At 50.8% G+C, this 17,771-nt stretch overlaps 1 protein-coding gene and 1 pseudogene across 1 annotated transcript in view; one reads left to right on the top strand and one right to left on the bottom strand.

Annotated features, from left to right (window-relative positions):
• Window positions 1-17,771, top strand: part of PRDM5 (PR/SET domain 5) — a 104,142-nt gene that overhangs the window by 58,083 nt on the left and 28,288 nt on the right. Inside the window, exons 11-13 of the mRNA XM_087816221.1 lie at window positions 6,056-6,149; window positions 9,639-9,799; window positions 10,116-10,209. Coding sequence (XP_087672347.1) covers window positions 6,056-6,149; window positions 9,639-9,799; window positions 10,116-10,209 — 349 coding nt within the window. The remainder of the gene's footprint in view (window positions 1-6,055; window positions 6,150-9,638; window positions 9,800-10,115; window positions 10,210-17,771) is intronic.
• LOC148093169 (U6 spliceosomal RNA) lies at window positions 4,251-4,349 on the bottom strand (annotated as a pseudogene).

Genomic DNA, 17,771 nt, shown 5'->3' with positions numbered 1-17,771 from the left:
GATGGTCTCTCTTCAAGCCGCCCCCTCCTGGTTTTCTCGGCTGATTTTTGCTTTTGTTTCCTACACTTTATCTAGTTCTTGTTTTGGAACCTATTTGTTTTACCTTACCTACTTTGTGTATGTAATAAATAACGTTTGAATTGAATTCAGAAAATTTGTCCAAAGAGACTCAACCTCTTAGAAAGGTATGTTAAAGTCCTTCTGATGTGATAAACATTTGCTCACTGATGTTGCTTGATAGGAGCATGCTCTTAAGTAACGTCATGTATATAATATCTTTTAAAATAATTTGTCACTCCCCCCCCCCACTCTCAATATTCCATTAGATTTGTACAGTTGACCCTTGAACAATGAATGAGGTGGTCAGGGGCACCGACCCCCGCAGAGCCGAAAATCTTATATCGCTGCTGACTCCCCAAAAGCTTGCAAGCTGATAGCCTGCTGTTGAGAGGAAGCCTTGTAGATAACAAACAGTCAACACGTATGTTGTATGCTACATGTATTATGTACTGTATTCTTCCCATAAAGTAAGAAGATGAAAGGAAAGAAATGAAAAGAAAATGTTAAGAAAACCATAAGGAAATGAAAATACATTTATAGGATTTATTGAAAAAAAAAAAAAAATCCGCATGTAAGTGGACACACCCAGCTCAAACCTGTGTTGTTCGAGGGTCAACTGTAGGAATGTCAAGATTTGTTGGGACTTTTCAGAGACATCTCTTTTGAAACCATTTGAAAAGTTAGGATTTCAGTTTCAGTCTAAAAAGGAAAAAAGAGGCAGATTGACCAAAGAACGGGCAGGTTTGATTGATGGCGTCTCAGGTCGCCTTGCCGGGCTGCCGCCGCCCGATGCGCCCGGGCCCGCCGCGCTGGGATCGCGTGACTGGAACACCTCTCGCCGGCCTCCTGCGCCGCCTCTGGAGCTCTCCTGTTCTCTCTTTGATGAAACTGATCTACCCGCATTTATGAGTTTTTCACAGTTTGGCTGCTGTTATACGCCACGTGGGAGTTTTTCCCGGGCTCTCTGCACCATCTCTCATACTTTTGGCCATAAATCATATGGAAGTAATAATGATGTCTCGGGAAGAACAGAAACAGGGACGCCTGGAGTTTCCAAAGTGGGGAGCACATTCAGTCCTTCTGCGCAAAGAGCCGCTTGCCGTGTTAGGGTCCTAGCGTGTGTTTGCTGTGGTTTCGGGAAACCGCCTGAAGTGGCCTCCAAGCATTATGGGGAAAAAGCAAGTCGCCGTTGTCTTCTGTCATTCAGGAATGGCCAGTTAGGAAACGGGAAAACGGGGAAATGTAAGGAAAGCAGGAGAAACCATTAAGAGTCAGACCGATGGTCATCATTTAGCGTGACCAGAGGTGGTCATTTAAAACAAATTAACTCTTCTGTTGTGTTTTTGATTAGGTAGCCTGTGCATTTTTATTATAATTATTTGATTTATTGGAGGGTCCGTTATTTTAACATTTAGATTTGCTCGGAAAGGGGATATTCCCTGCGTCGTGGTTGTGACACTACCTGGCGAAATGCTGAAGGAGTGGTTTCTGAGTCTGAAACCGAGTGGCCTGCTTCCTCCTGGTGCCAGTGACGTGGGTCAACATTAGTTTCCTTCTGTCGCACCCTTGGTCCCGATGAAGTCCCGAACGAGCTCCTGGGGGCAGAGGTGTGTGTCTAGTCTAACAAAAGACCCTTTTTCTTGACCCTTTACATAACCTTCCAGAGGTAGACTTTTACAGGCCTGCGGGACCCCTAGTCACACGCTCTCACGGAGTGATTCCGTGGGGCCTCCTGCGATAGTGCGTCATCCAGGGGTTTCCAAATTCTGGGCCACGACCGCCTTGTGGGTTTTGAAATCAGTTGCGGGGCCATGAACAGCCGTTACAAATAGCGCAGGAGGCGTGAGAACGAGGGTCGTTTAATGAAAGAATGTGTGTCTGCGCAGGTGCTTGTGTGTGTGTATGTGTTGGGTTTTTGTTATAGAAAGTGTTCCTTTGGTCATGGTCAAACAGCTTGAAAGATACTGCAGATCAGACTTTGCCCAGGTGAAACTTTATCAGACCTTCAAGGAAAGGACAAGTCTTTCTCTAAACAGATTGTGGATTAGGTTCTAAAACCATAAAATAGGGCCTAAATTTTACATAGTAACAACAACAGAATCCTTGACAATCTCTTAAGAAGTTCCGGGTTGGAGAATGTGCCATGTCAGTCACCCAGTCATTGCATCACGGCCACTTTTACTCCACATTTACACCCGGCCTCTCTTCTGTACATGCGCTGTAGTAGTGAGTGTTCATTGAAGTGCCTGGTTGGACCGTGTCCCCCTCTTTGTGGGCTAGAAAGTTGGAGATGCAGCGTGTTACCTGGCCAGCCGGGGAGGAGACGCGGTTGCTGTTTCCATGTATTCAGAGCTTCACTGTGGAGGAGAGAATGCGCCCTGCGAGGCTCCGGCAGTCACCGGCGGCCGCTGTAGAGGGCGAGCTTTTACGTTAACGGTTGTGCAGTGAGCCGAGGCCCCGTTGGAAGCCGTGTCGTGAGAAGCGTCCCTGGTTAGAAACGTGAGACGGAGCCTCTGAGCAGTGTGGGAGGGGGCACGCTCCCTGGCGGGAGCCCAAATCGCTGCCCTCGAGGAAGAGGCCTTCCATAGGTAGTCTCTGGGTGCCCCTTCTGTTAGCAAGCTCCCCTTGCCCTCCTCGGGGCACCCCGATGGCCGAGGGGATTTTAGCAGTTGGCTCCGTGGGTTTTGACTTTGTACTAAGGCAGTTGTGTCTTTTAAGCAGTGCAAGGGGCTGGGCTTGGCCATCCAAGGCTATAATTCTGTAAGAACATCACCGAAATTTCATAATTCTAATTCTCCTTGGGGAACGAGCTGCTTTTTCCTGTTGAGCTTAAAGAAACTGCTTTCTTCGGTATCTCTCCAGTCGCCATTCATTTCTGTGAGCAGGAGGCCTTGTAAAGAGCCAGTTATAAAGCTGACAGTAAAAATTTAATTCACAGACCTTGTAAACAGCCAGATGACACACATTTTATGCGGCTTTAGGTTTATTATGTGACCCAAAGGGACAGTAATATGCTTATGATATGCAGACTTGAGACTTCGACCACAAAACTCTCTTTTTAAAAAAACAATACTTCTGACACACATAATCCCGGAATATTTTCTCCATTTTTGTTTTATCTCTGTGTGTACTTCTTCCGAATTTTATGAATGTTTTCTTGCTTTGCCTTGTGACCCAAAGAAGAGTACCATTTCCAGCAAGTACTGTTCCTGCGGAGCAGTAGATAGTACTGATGGGTTGTCACTTGTAATTGTGAATGGCCCTGATGAACTTTCATTCTGCTCTCATGAAATTCATATTTGGTCTTTGTGGCTAGAAATGTACTGATTTGGTAATTATTATATAAAAATTATGCTATAAACCTTCTGGAGCATTTTTATGACATTTTATTAGATGTGATAAATACTGTAACAGATTTTCTCACTTGTTTTCAACATCTGCAACGGTAATCAGACGTGGTGCATAAAAGGGTCTGTTTCCTCGCACGGGTGCGTGGACTCGTTCACGGTTATAGGGGCAGATGTTGGTGTCATCAGTGACTTGGCATTTACACAGGATGTGCTATAGCTCAAGGGTTATGCAAGTGATGTCAGTGAAAAGTGTGTCTCCCTTTAGAGATGAAAAATGGAAGGCCGAGGCACCTTTTAAAAAGCGAAGTTTTATCTGGTAGTTGTAAAATGCATCTTGGAGACCGAAGTCGTCTGTCCACACATGGCAGCATTTTCCCTCCACCTCCCTTCGCTCAGGTGGCCTCCGGGGTCTTCCGAGCGATTGCGCGTGTGGCTTCTCTGCTGAAACGTGCAAACGACAGGCCATCGTAACTGGGTGGGTGGTGTCACAGTCCTGTGACAAAGGTGTCTGTTCACCCGGCTGTGCACTCACAGATGGCCACTTAGGCCAGTGTCTCCATGTGGTGGCCCTGGTTTGCTTAATGTAGTTGCAAAGCATTTTGCCGTCCCAGGTTCTTTCATAACCAAGCTACTAAGTCATATCCACAGGTTGTTTTGTGCTGGATTTGGAAAAAGAGGAAACATGAGCTAGGGTGGGATATAATATTTTTGGAAGCCTGAAGCAACCCTGTGTTTCAAACCTTTCTGCCTTGCATTTTAAAATTTAATTTATTCTCTCACGAATAGCTGGGTTTCTGACATGCTTAGAAAGCCTTTCCCCACTGAAGTTGTATATACACGTGAAATACAGAGCGCCTGGTGAACATGCCTGTCATCCTAGTGCAGGGGCCACGCTCATCTTCTCTGGTGTAATTTTAGTCTGTGCTCCACCTTTAAAGCGAGCACCAAAAATTACATTAAAATTTGCTTATATTTTCTTCTAGTAGGCTTAGGGTCTTATTCCAAGCTTTTTAAACAACACCTGAATTCATATGGAATTAATTTTATTGTAAAATCAGATAAATTGAAATAGGTGTGAAAATACACCAAATTCACTTTTTCCTGAATGTCCATAGAGTTGCCTAAAACCATTTACTAAAATTTTACTGTTTTTGTGTCCATTTGGAAAGCTGCAGTTTCCTATACTAAATGTTCATATATTTTATGTAATAAAAGAAACCTATCCTTTTTTCTATTTTATTGATCTGTTTATTTCTACCTATCATTTTAAATTTCTGTGGCTTAAATAACCCATTTGAATATCTGTCGCTTATCCTGATTTTTTTAGTTAATCCCCATCTGAGGTTATTTTTTCCATTGATTTGTTGTTGTTGAGAGAGTGGAAAGGAGGGAGAGAGAGAGAAACATCAATGTGAGAGAGACCCATTGATCAGTTCCCCCCACATGTGCCCCGACCGGGGCCAGGGATCGAACCTGCAACCTACGTGTCTTTGACTGGGAATCGAACCCGTGACCCTTCAGCGTCCAGGAAGATGCTCCCATCACTGAGCCACGCCAGCCAGGGCTGTGCTGACTTTTTAAGTGTGTGTCCTCCCATCCGTTCTCCATATTTTTCACAGCTGAAAACAGGTGTGATCATACCTTTCTCAGCAACGTTATGTTTATAGGTCACGCTTGCATCCTGAATAATATAGTGTCCGTTAGACTAAGAAATGTGTAAATCACTGTTATGAATAAAGTGGCTTTCCTTTAAATGATTTCCTTCCTTTTTATACCACACGTATCATAAAAACCCTTGATTAAATGATTTATTACAGTAATTGCGCAGTGTCACTTTGGATATTAGGGGGCTGTCTTGCCACCCCTGGCGGAATAGCGTTCTACCCGCTGACCCGTGCCGGGGGTCAGGGCTGGGACGGGTCTGGACACACGGGTTGCCCCGAGCCTTAGGTCGAGCAGGTGGTTTGCGGCTATTTCTGGTTATCCGTGTGTTTTGTGGACCCGTTTAATGATTCTTGCTGCATCTCTGCTGTTTGACATTTGGCAAATGACTGAGACTCTTGGAGCCTTCGTTTTCTCATCTGTAAATGGGGACAGTAATAATGTTTTTGTTCACTGAGTTGCTGCTAGAATCAGGCGAAGTAATTCGTGGAAGGTGTTTAGCATCGGGCACAAAGTAAACATTTAATGCATGTTACCAAGTGTTAATTACAGCGAGCGAACGTTCTGGTTTAATTTGGGGAGAAGCACCACTAGGATTAACGTTTCTCTGGAGTTTTTCATTGAAGTTGAGGGGAAAGGGCGGGCACGGTGCCCAGTCCCCTTGGGTGGCCGGCGCTGGCCAGCGCAGGGAGAGCCGCGGCCTGGGGGCGCCCGGGGAGCCTGCGAGCCCCGCGGGTTCAGAGGAGCGTTCTGTGACTTCAGGCGCAGTTGCCTTCGGCATTTATCAGATGTCTAACTGTGTGAGAATCTGAAGGGAACTTATTTTCTCCTGCGAGTGGTTTGATGGTGGAAGATGGTCACCAGAAGCAAGATGCTGTCCGCGTCGCCGCGTCACCGTCTCTCCCGGCCCATCTTGAACCCGCTCGTTTCCTGCGTGGACACGAGGGCTCTGCATCCCCCCGACTCAGTTTCTCTGCCCGCAGACCCACTCGGAGGAGAGGCCGTTCCAGTGCGAGGAGTGCAAGGCCCTGTTCCGGACCCCCTTCTCCCTGCACAGACACCTGCTCATTCACAACAGTAAGTCACCCAGGCGGCGGGCGGGCACGGCCTCCGTGTGTCCTCACGCCCGGGGGTGCAGGAGCACGCACGGGGGAGCTGCACGCGGGGCCGGCGCCTGCCCCCCGCCTTCCCTCACCCTGCCCTGTCCCCCCGCAGGCCGGTGAGACGTTTCGTTGTATGTCGCTTCTTCCGCTGTTTAACGTTTGTGTGGAACAGCGTTCCCTGTGCTCAGTAAGGCATCTCCCAAGTTTGCTTTGAAGCAGACGTTTGGGTCCCTTTCAAATGTAACAGTTTGCATCTGGGGGAGCTGAAACGGTTGATCCGTTGACCTGAGCAGCAGTCGGGTGGGTTTACGTGCATGAAGTCTCTCCGAGGTGTGGGCGCCCCCGGTACAGCATAATGCGGCGATTAGGGAGACGTCAGACTCGGCCCGTCTCAGGAGCTCACAGGGCCTGCAGTTACATCTAACGTCACCTCTGAGGTGACCCGGGCGCAGAGAAGCGCAGGACGGTCTCGGCTCCAGGAGTCCCCTGTGTTCCCGCCCGCCTCGCCGCCTCCCACTTCCTACCCCGCGGGCAGGGCCACGGTTTGCCTTTCGGTTTCTTGTGCACACCCACCCCACGTAAGTCCGCGTGGCAGCCACGCTCAGGGCTGTGCTTACAGCACCACGGCGCGCACAGCCCGCCCCGAGGGAATCGCTCCGGCGCAGCCGAGGAGGTGTCGCCGCGCCGCGGAACGTCAGAGCGGGCGCGCCGTCCAGGTGCGAAAGCCAGCAGAGGTCCCCACGCTGTTGCATCTAAAATGAAAGGAAAAATAACCTAGTCGTGGTCCTGCTTCTTGCTTTTCAATGAAGTTGTTTTCTCAGTAGAACATCCTCTACACGTGAGATTTCTGTTGCTGGTTAAATTTTTGATATTTCCGAGGAAAGCAAAATAACTGCCCATTCTTGGCAGTTGATCGTACGGATAAGATGGTGTCTCGGAAGACGTTTTCTCTGGTCCGTAGAAGTACAGGTTCTGTACCTGAGGGTGGTACAGGTTTTACCATTTTTATGAGGACTGAGGGTAATGACTGTAGTGAAACGTATCTTTTCCCGTAGAGAAGGCCCCGCTCTGACCTCAGGCCCTCCTGTCGCCTCGCGGCCCTGGAGAAGCTCTGAGCACGAGCCCCCCGCCTATTTCACAGGCGGAGTGGGTCGTGCGTCTGCCGTCGCTGGGTTAGGAGGGGCACCTGCTGGGGGGCGAGTGGGCGTCAGAGCAGGGTTTAGGCCCGTGGGCCTCGTTCATGCTGCGAGACTCGGAAACGTGGCCTCACGCTCAGGATGTTTCTCTTTGGATAGATGAAAATTTACTTTTAATCCCAGCAGAGGATTTTTAGGAGAAGGAATCAGATACTTTTGATTTCATCCTATTGGTTCTCATCAGTTTGAGGCAAAGGTGACAGAGGCTGGCCCGCGCTCGTGGCTTGACCATAACGTCGGTCGGCGCGTTGACCGGGGCTGATGAAGCTGCATCAGGACGTTTGGTAGAAAGATCAGCTCTGGAGCTGAGTAGGGAGATGAGTGACTTGAGGTGACGTGAGACGCCAGGTGAGGCCGGGGAGCCGGAGGATGGGAAACGAGAAATGGCTCAGGCCGAGGACACTGCCAGATCCTGCCCACACGGCAGGAAGATCAAAAGTCTTAACGTCACAGCCCGAAGGCCGTTGTTAGAAACTTACGTCAGCTCACGAGAGGAGGAAAACTTGCCGTAATTATCTTGGAAATTATTGTTGTTTTCTAATACTCTGAAAACCAAAAGCCAGGTGACTAGCCAGCCTCTTGGTTTTAAAATAGGGGAAAATCCTGATTAATTTAAGGCAAAGGAATCTGGTAAAATCAGATAAAATCTCATATCAGAATTTTAAAATTCTGATAAACGTTCAAGCCAAGAAAGCTGGAATTAAAGCGAAGCAATGAAGGCGAGGACGCCCTCGGTGCAGCTCGGGGAGGTTCGGTTCAGGATCCGTGTTTCGATTCCCTTGACAGTTTAAGGAAAATGCTTTGATAGGAATGATCTTGGAGGATTGGTTTTTAATTTCTGTCAGTGCCTGAATAACATTTGGTACAATTAACTTTTGTAGCCTTATGCCAGCTGACATTTCATTTTACTCTCACTGGTTATATATTGTATACAAATAAAATACTCATATCTCTAAAGAGATACATAGAGACAAGCTGGGTGGGAACAGTGTCACCCACAACACAGGCGCATTCCCAGTGGCTCCCAACTGTCTCAAACGTCGCATTTCAGCAGGCCCCTGAGACGGGGTGCGAAGGGAGGCCGTTTGCCTTTTCGCTTTTCCTCTTTTTCTCCTTTGTGTCTGTCCTTAAACCTGCTGTGAAGAGATGCTAGGACCTCACGTCTAACCGAGTGCTGGTGCTGTTGTGACGGAGGGAGTTAGGAGGCCGGAGCTGAGCTCGTCTCACCGAGACGTAGACGGTTGGTTACCTGTGTGTTTTGTCTCAGTGAAGCTGAGCCGTGCTGACGCCGTTCTTTAAAGAGGGAGAATACGTCCAAGTGCTCGTCTGCCTCACGCGTGATCGTGGGCTGCGTGCGTTTGTAACTTCCTGAGGGCAGCACTTGAGTCTGATTGTGCACACTCACCGCGTAGAAAGTACTGGAAACGGCCACTGCAGTCAGACGCGTGTGTGGCGCAGAGCTGCAGAGAGCGTCTGCGAGCGTTTAGAAAGCGCCGGGACGCCCTGACCGCGGGTTCCGGAGCTGCTTTCCCTGCAGGCCAAGGCTACGGAGCGAAGGAAGGCGCCTGGGCTCTAGGGTATAAACCGGGAGCTGCCATTCTGGGGTCCCCTTCCCCCCAAACTGTCTCAGAGCCCGGGCGGAGCCCCTCCCCCAGCTTTTCACCGCCCACTGAGGACCACTGTAGGGGCCTCCCGTCCGAGCACCTGAGACCAGGCACCTGAGACCGCGCTGAGGCAGCGAGGGGGTTGAGGCCTCCCCTGTCCCCCTCTTGACCACTCCGCCCTCCGGGCCTCCCCCGCCAGCTGGCTGCCCGTGACCAGGCCTGCCTGTGTCCTGCCCCCTAAAAGCCAGGGGGATAGCTGTGGGATTGAGGGAAGAACAAGGGGTCTCCAGTGCATCTCACTCTTCTCGACAGAGGCCTTTTGTCACCACAAGAATCTGTGCAGCTCAAACCCCAGCCCCTGCCCCGGAAGCTTTTAAAGAAAGTTCATGGTACCTCAAAAAATTAATTCAATCCCCACACTTTGCAGTTGAGGAGACTGAGAATATAAGGGTGAAGGGCTTCCCCTGGTCACACAGAGACTTAGCAAATATGCAACCAAAATTTGTTGTGGAAACGTTACCTTTTAGGTTGTGATAGGTTGTTAGAGCTATAAAGCTAACTAGGGGGGGACAAGACTAACCAGCTAACCAGGCGCCTGAGGGCAGCGGGCAGGGCCCGGCCGTCGCACCTTACTTCTCTCTTCTGTGACTTCTTGTTTCCAAGGCGAGAGGACCTTCAAGTGCCATCACTGTGACGCGACCTTTAAAAGGAAGGATACCTTAAACGTTCACGTCCAGGTGGTCCACGAAAGACACAAGAAGTACAGGTGCGAGCTGTGCAACAAGGCGTTCGTGACCCCCTCGGTGCTCCGGAGCCATAAGAAAGTGAGTGGCCGCCCGCCGGAGCGGAGCGTTCCTGGCCCCGCGCGGCCTGATCCTCTCGGCGGGGGCTCCGTAAAGGCTTCAGAAGTAAACTGCAGTTATTTTCAGATTAACACGAATGCCTGATGCTAAGGGTTTGTGTGTTTTTTTTTAACCGGTGGGAATACCCATAATAAGTGGTTTAAAATCTCGTTGTGATGTTAAATCATTTTCATGAAACATAACCGGGGAAGAGGGTTTCCCATGGGCAGAGGCCCTGACTCGCCGGCACCTAACTCCTCGGATCGACCCTCAGCCCTTTCTGTCCCGCTCCATGCAGACACACACGGGCGAGAAGGAGAAGACCTGCCCGTACTGCGGCCAGAAGTTCGCCAGCAGCGGGACACTCAGGGTCCACATCCGCAGCCACACGGGTAAGCACCCGGCCGGCGGGCACGCCCGCTCGGAGGAGCCGGCCCTCCAAGACAGAGTATCACGCAACGCCCCCCAACTAACAGTTCCCCTGGGCTGCTTCCTCTCCTTTAGTGTTTTATAAGATCCGGTTTCTTACTCTAGAAAAACTTGGGATACGCGTACTTTCTCAAACTAAGTGAAATATCTCGCGTGGAAGTAACTTGCGGGTGCTTGGCTGCGACGCAGCTGCGATTTCATCCACGCGCTGTCCTGATGGACAGGGAGGGAACGGGGAGGTTTGCTTTCTTCGGAAGGCCGGGGGCTGCTCTCGAAAACCCTCCTGTAAAGCGCAGAGCGCGGCGTTCCTTTAAAGGCCAGTCCCGTGGAGCCTCCAGCCGCCTCAGTGGACGTTTCCCGGTCGTCACGTTCGCATCGGCTGGCGTGCGGGGACTGCGATCTTTCCCCACGCGTGACGCGTCACTCGACGCACAGGTCACTGGGAAACGGCTCACTGAGCCACCTGGTCGTCCCCGGGCGCTAACCTCGTCGCTGCGCTCACTCGGCGAGCCCACCTTCCAGCGCGTGGTCTCAGATCCAGGTTCCCCCCACCCAAGTTCGGCCTGATTTCTCTCACTCCTGCGTTTGGTAAAAATCCCTCCCTCCCTCCCTCCCTCCCTCCCTCCCTCCCTCCCCCCCCCCCTCTCTCTTTTCTTCCTTCCTTCCCTCCTCCCTTCCTTTTTGAAATGACAGGCTCACGTCTTTTATATTAAAAAAACAAATATCCACCAAGTACTCAAGTCCAAATGGCCGTAGTTTGTCAGTCATTTTGTTTCAAGGGCAGATGGGTCCCAGGAGAAAAGGTGCCCGCTCAGCACCTCAGTGGCCGCACCGCCCTCCGCGGGTCCCTTGCGTCCCAAGCCTCACAGGCGCTCACGTCCCGCCTCATCCCGGAGAGCGGTGGAGAGGAGCCGTGGTTCTGGGGGCGAGGCTGACCCTGCAGGGACTGGATGGTCACGGACAGTCAGGCAGCAGGTCCGGCCTCCTGCTGGGGCCTCGTCCAGGAGACGCCGGGAGCCTCCTGTTCGTCCCGCCCAAGTATCTCCTCTCAGTCCTGATGTGGAACTTTGTCCGCCCGTCGATGCCGCCACTCAGGCCGAAGGGCCGGCGGAGCAGGTTTTACTCAGGTTGCGGAAGGAGGAAGCCCCTCAGGTAGGACCTGAGAGGACCCCCCACAGCCGGCGAGGCAGGTGTCCGAGGCCCTGAGTTCAGGGGGCGAATGACCCGCCCAGTCGGGGGCGTGCGAGGATGACCTACCCGGTCGAGGAGATAAAACCCAAGTCTTGACTTCAGCTCGTTTTATGCTTGTGCTGTGTCTGAGCTTTTGCTACACAGCTGTTGTCATTAACACAAGAATTACAAAACGCTGTAAGTCCTGCAGTAAAAACCTGAGGAATGAAAATCTCAGTCTCACATTATCTCAGTAATTTAAAACTTTTATGCTTTAGAGCCAATGAAAGGTGTTTAAGAAAATTTTTTTAACATTCCCGTGTTCAGTTACTCCTGCTCCACCTTGATAGTGGGCAGTGACATACGGAGAAAATGATTAAATTGAGTTTCACCAGATTGCGTTTATTTTTTAGAGCAATTTTAGGTGCACAGTAAAATGAAGAGAAGGTACCGAGATTTGCCCGTGTACCTCCCCCCAACATTGCCCAGCCCCCCACTGTCCACACCCCCGCCAGAGCGTGTGTCTGTCACAGTTGCTGACCCTTCCCTGACACGTTACAGTCCCCCGGCGCCCACCGTGTACGTTAGGGCTCCTCTGGGTGTGGCACATCCTGTGGGTTCGGACGAATGTGTAGGGACATGGACCCCTCGGAGTGGCCGCACGGCCCTGAAACGCTCTGCGCCCTGCCCCTCGCTGCACCCGGCTCCCCGGCAACCACCCGAAGCTTTTACTGTCTCCAGTTTCCCCAGCATGTGACATAGTTGGATAGGTGGCTTTTCCATTTCTAGGTGATTATTAACTGAGAGACCTTTCAGTGAGGCGATGGACACTGAGGTTTTTATAGAGCTCAGAGTCTGTTCCTTGTTTCCCCGCTACGTTGAAGGAGTTGGTTTCATTTCGTTTTTATTGTTTCAAACTGTCCATCAGTGTTTTGGGAAGCGGGTTCCGGCCTGGGCCTGTCCTTCCAGCTCGCCCTCCGGCCTGCCCGTCACTTCCTGCGCGTGCCGCGGGCGCGTGAGGTGCGGCGTCCAGGGCAGTCGCCCGCTCAGGGCGGGGCTCGTGTCGCTGGCCCTGGACTGGCGGTCATTCTGCACGGCAGTGAGGACTTAGCTGTTGACTTACAACCTGTCTGTCCCTTCTGGGAGGGATCTTAGTGTTTGTTTTCTCTGTTGAATTTTTTTAAGAGTGTTTAAAGGAAACCTTTAAAAAAATTCCCTCTGGGCCCGGCCGGGCGTGGCTCAGCGGTTGAGCGTCGACCTGGGATCCAGGCGATCGGGGTTCGATTCCCGGTCAGGGCACATGCCCGGGTGTGGGCTCGATCAATGACTCTCTCATCATTGATGTTTCTATCTCTCTCTCTCCCTCTCCTTTCCTCTTTCTGAAGTCAATAAAGATATATTTAAAAAAAAAAAAAAATTCCCTCTGGTTCTTCACATGGTGATAGGCTTTGCCCTTTCCTGTCTGAGATAACCACCCCGATGTATCAGGTGTGTCCTTGCCTCACCTTCTGCCTTCTCTGTCCCCTCCCCCCATCCCCATTACCACCATTCGTACTGCTGGGCGAAGTCGGACAAAACTTTGGTTTTTCCTCTAACGTTGAACATATTTTCATAAACTTTGTCTCTACCTTCTAAAGTCTGTTCGTGCTTCGTAACTAGGGCATGTACGGCAAGTGTGCATAAGACATTTGCTTTTATACATTATTAAAATACAATATTCTTTTTAAAAGATATTTTTATTGATTTTTAGAGAGAGAGGAAGGGAGAGGGGGAGAGAGAGAAACATCCGTTGGCTGCCCCCTGCACCTCCCCACTGGGGATCGAGCCCGAAACCCCGGCATGTGCCCTGACCGGGAGTTGAACCCGCAACCCTTCGGTGCACAGGACGACTCCCAACCAGCTGAGCCACACCAGCCAGGGCAAAATATAACATTCTTGACTTTTAGAAGAGAAAGGGATTTCAGAACGTTTCTGGTTCAAGCCTCTTGAACTCATGCCGATCAAAATACAGTGATTTGCTGAAGTTACACAGCTGTGTGTGGCTCACCCAGAACGTGTCTGAGGCTTCCCCTTTTTCCAGGGTGTCACACAGCTGGTGTTTTTTTGTTTTTTAATATATCTTTATTGATTTCAGAGAGAGGAAAGGAGAGGAAGAGAGAGAGAGAGAAATGTCAGTGATGAGAGAGTCCTCATGGATCGGCTGCTTCCTACCCGTCCCTGGCCTGGGGATCAAGCCCGCAACCTGGGCATGTGCCCTGACCAGGAATCGAGCCGCGATCTCTAGGATCCTAGGTCGATGCTCAACCGTTGAGCCAGGCCCAGCCGGGCATGGCTGGTGTTTTTATTTCCTGTTCTTCAGCGATGCCTCCTAACCCTTCGTTGCTCCTGAGCTCGCCGTGGGGTTACACGCATTCCTCCCACAATGTGTGATGATATCATCTTAGTCACCAGCCGGCTGAGGATACTGATCTCGACTCGGGAGCTTGAGGTGTCGGGGGTGTTACTCACGGTCTAACTGAGAACTAAACTCCACTCTGGAGAAAGGTCCCCACCACAAAATCAACTGTCCGTGATACCTTATTACCCCGATGCCAGTTCATATTGAGAGCAAGGCTCCGGGGTCAGATCACCGGCTGCTGAGGTCCATTTTACTAATTTCCTCCCTGCGTAAGCTTTAGCCAATTGCTTAATATCTTCAAAGCTGCGTTTTCTCATCTGAGAAACGGGTCATATAGCGCCAGCTCTCAGTGCTGTTTTGAGGACACATGAAGGTGTGTGCAGGGAGCGGAGACGGCGCCCAGCAGCGGGTACGCGGGTGCCACCTGGCTGCTGCTGTGCTGACCCCCTGGCCTCGTTCCTGCTGTTAACCAGGATTGGGTCACAGGCGTGCACACACAGGATCCACCGTCCGACCCTCTGTTCCCAGTGTCACCGTCACTGTCTTCTTTTGTAACCTCTGGCAGCAGCATGTAGATCATCTGTGAACATAGACGAGGCCTCTGCCCCACAGGGCTGCCGTGGGGTGAGTGCGGTGCACCTGCCCCCGCCGGCCTGGTGCCTGTTGCGGGCCGTGCCCGGCAGGCAGCTCTTTCCTTCTTCACGGGGTTTCCTGGGCCGGAGAGATGGAGACGGCGCTCCGAGCGTCAGCTGGAACAGCGGGCACTGGCTCCTGTCGGTTTACAGCTTGAAGGGTCAGCCAGGACTGGGGTTAATTCTGCGAGGAATCCTGGGGCGGTGGCAGGAATTCCCTCAGTCGTTCATAAATTATGAAAGAAATTCCGGGAACGGCTTTTGGGGTTTTAAAGCTCTGGGCCAGGAGGTTAATTACCTGCCCGCAGTTCCACCGCTCTCCCTGTTAACAGAACCGGCCGTGGGGCGTCTGCGCTGGGCCTGCTGCGCATTGTTGTAGCAATAAATCACTGTCCTGGGAAACATTCAGTATGTTAGGAAATCCCTGCGATCAGCTTAGGAATAAAGGGTTGGTATAATTTAATTTGATTCTACTTGGATTTTAGCCACTGAAGGAATTTATTCATTTGTAGAATATCTGTTCACAGTTTTAAAAACAGTAGCAATAAATAACTATAAATAACTATATGACAATATGACAATTATTAATAAACAAAAATAGACAATTAACAAAGCAATTATAAACACAAACGAAAATTTAAAGCACGTTTTTCACATTTTTATAAGAATTAGATAACCCTCAGATGATGACAGGGAGTTAATTTTGCTTTATTTGTTTTCCAAGTGGTTAAGTACTAACCTTAGGCCAATGGGATCTTCCAGTACCTGAGATGACCTGAGGGTTGACAGGCCAGCTGAATGCGATCTGCACGGAAGTAGGCGATTCCTCAGCTTCAGACCTGCAGAGCCTCAGGTTTTCCCTAAGAAGTCTTACAGGGAAAGTCTGGGACTGCATGGTTTTTGTTTTTTCTGTCATTTTCACATTTCAAATAATTTCTGCCCACCCACCGGTGGAATATACTGTTTCTCCCTCTCTTTTTTTTTCCTGTGCTCAGCTCCTCTCAGTTGATTTTGGGTTGACTGTAAACCGATGTATGTAACGAGAGTGAGAGACATTTATTTTGACTTTCATAGGTCATATGGTGATTATTTCTTAAGTGTCAAAGGTGCCCTAATTTTTTAATGCTTCCCTCAAGGTGTGTGGTTGGCTGGGAGACGAGAAAGAGTGAGGGGTAACATCTGTCTTGGAAAATAGTGCTATGAGCAATCACCAAAGGAATTAACAGCATGGTCACGAGACTCTAAGAAAATGGGTAATTTAAAACATACCATCATTTATGTAATTCTGTTTTATCATTTCTCCATTTCTTTGATATCCTGGGGCCCCCCCAAAGTGGAAGTCGCCTAGGCAAGAGTTTTCATAACTGTATATAAACAGCATTATCTATTGGTAAATAATTAGATACTGCAGTGATTGTCAGCCGGTGTGCCACGGCACACTGGGGCGCCCCAGGAATGTTTAAATCGTGTAGTACCTGACTTGTCAGGGGCACTGACCGCTTTTCCCCTTGATTGTCAACTAAAAAAATGACAGCCAGCACAACAGTAGCCGTCTGGTATGAATGAATCAAAATTATACTTTTTTTTTTATCAGATCCGCAAAAAATCTATTTTTTGGAGTGCCGCAGAATTTTAGTCATGAGCTCGTGTGCTGCCCGAGTTGGACAGGGTTGGGCATCGCCGAGGTACTGTCAGTAGCTGCCTCGAGTAGATTCGGGGCACGGCCGCTTTCCTTGGGTTGGGGAAGCGAAGGGGATGTGACCGCGCCTGACGGCCCTGCCCTGCCCCTGCTCACAGTCCCCCGGAGCAGCCCCGCGCGCCTGCAGCTCCGAATTGCGCTGCGGGGCTGGGGGGTCCCCTGGCCTCCCCAGTTTGGGGAGAGGGGGTCCTGTTCTGGGCCTCCCGCTGCCCGGAGGTGCACGTTCTTGGTTCTGCCCACTGGCACTTTAGCAGGCAGCCCCCTGCCGGCACCCGAGCCTCCACTGCTCCGTCCCCCGTGACGTGACCGCTGCTCAGTCTGTGCTCCTCGTCCCCGGCTCAGTCCCACTCCGGTGGGAGCTCCTTGCGGCGGGGCGCCGGGCGAAGGCGTCACTGATTTTCCTCCGCAGTCGGGCTCCGAACAAGGAGCCGGGCCAGTGGCCGCCGGCCTCCCTTCACGCGCCCACCGGGCCCAAAGCGTCCCTCCTGGGACAGCGCGGGCGCCCCCGCGGCTCCCTCTCGGGCAGCGCCTCTGAGCTCTGCGGTGTCAGCAGCGTGCAGGTGCTCCCGTTAGTGCCGCTGTCCCCTTTGCCTCTGTCAGCACCGGGACAGGGCCTCCTGGGGGTGTCACCCCCGTGCCCCCGACGAATTACATGTAACAGGCGCCCCCATGTACCTGCTCGGCCAAAGCCAGAGTGTTCTGAGAGGGGAATCTTTTACTTCCTCTCCCTGGATAGTTACATTTTTAAATTGTTCCCTAACTCTTGTTTTTTTTATCCCGAGTCCCATATTCTGTTTTGTTTGCATCAGTGAGACTCAGCTTTTGTTTTGCTCTCAACCCGTAAGCAGGTCTGGCTCTTCACTCCTGCGTCCCACGAACCTCACCTCCCGGGTTTTTGTTTGTTTTTTAAATTGATTTCAGAGAGGGGAAGGGAGAGGGGGAGAGAGAGAAGCATCAACGAGGAGAGTCAGTCACTGACCGGCTGCCTCCTGCTGGGGATCGAGCCCACAACCCGGGCACGTGCCCTGACCGGGAATCGAACCGTGACCTCCAGGTTCATGGGTCGATGCTCCGCTGCGGAGCCACGCGGGCCGGGCTGAACCTCACCTCCTTTGATTTGGCTTCTCTTCGAACGAGCGCGGGATGCGTGTCTGTAAGCTTCCTAAGGAAAAGAAGCTGTCTTTCCTGTAGCTCCATCCGTAGACCCTTGCATTGAAAAAATACCGGATTTGTTTTGATTCGAGTGGTAAAAGTATATTGAGAAGTAAAGGTCCCTCGTTCAGTCACTTTTCGATTTTCATAGTTTATTGCCCACTTTCTTACAATAGTAAGCTCTGTAAACTTCAAAAAGTAGAGAATCTCCGTAAGTATTTCAGGAGTGAATGTCAAGTTCAGATTTTTGTTGTCTCTTTTTTTTTTTTTTTTTAATATATCTATACTGATTTCAGAGAGAGGAAAGGAGAGAGACAGACAGACAGACAGAAACGTCAATGATGAGAGTGTCATTGGGGGTGGAGCCCGCGACCCAGACATGTGCCCCGACCGGGAATCGAACCCCGATCGCCCGGATCCTAGGTCGACGTTCAACCCTGAGCCACGCCCGGCCGGGCTGTTGTCTCTCTTTCA

The sequence above is a fragment of the Miniopterus natalensis genome, chromosome 4 (assembly GCF_054644295.1).
Source record: "Miniopterus natalensis isolate mMinNat1 chromosome 4, mMinNat1.hap1, whole genome shotgun sequence".
NCBI lineage: Eukaryota > Metazoa > Chordata > Mammalia > Chiroptera > Miniopteridae > Miniopterus > Miniopterus natalensis.
Note: the sequence above shows the minus strand (reverse complement) of the source record. Positions and strands in the feature narration are given on the sequence as shown.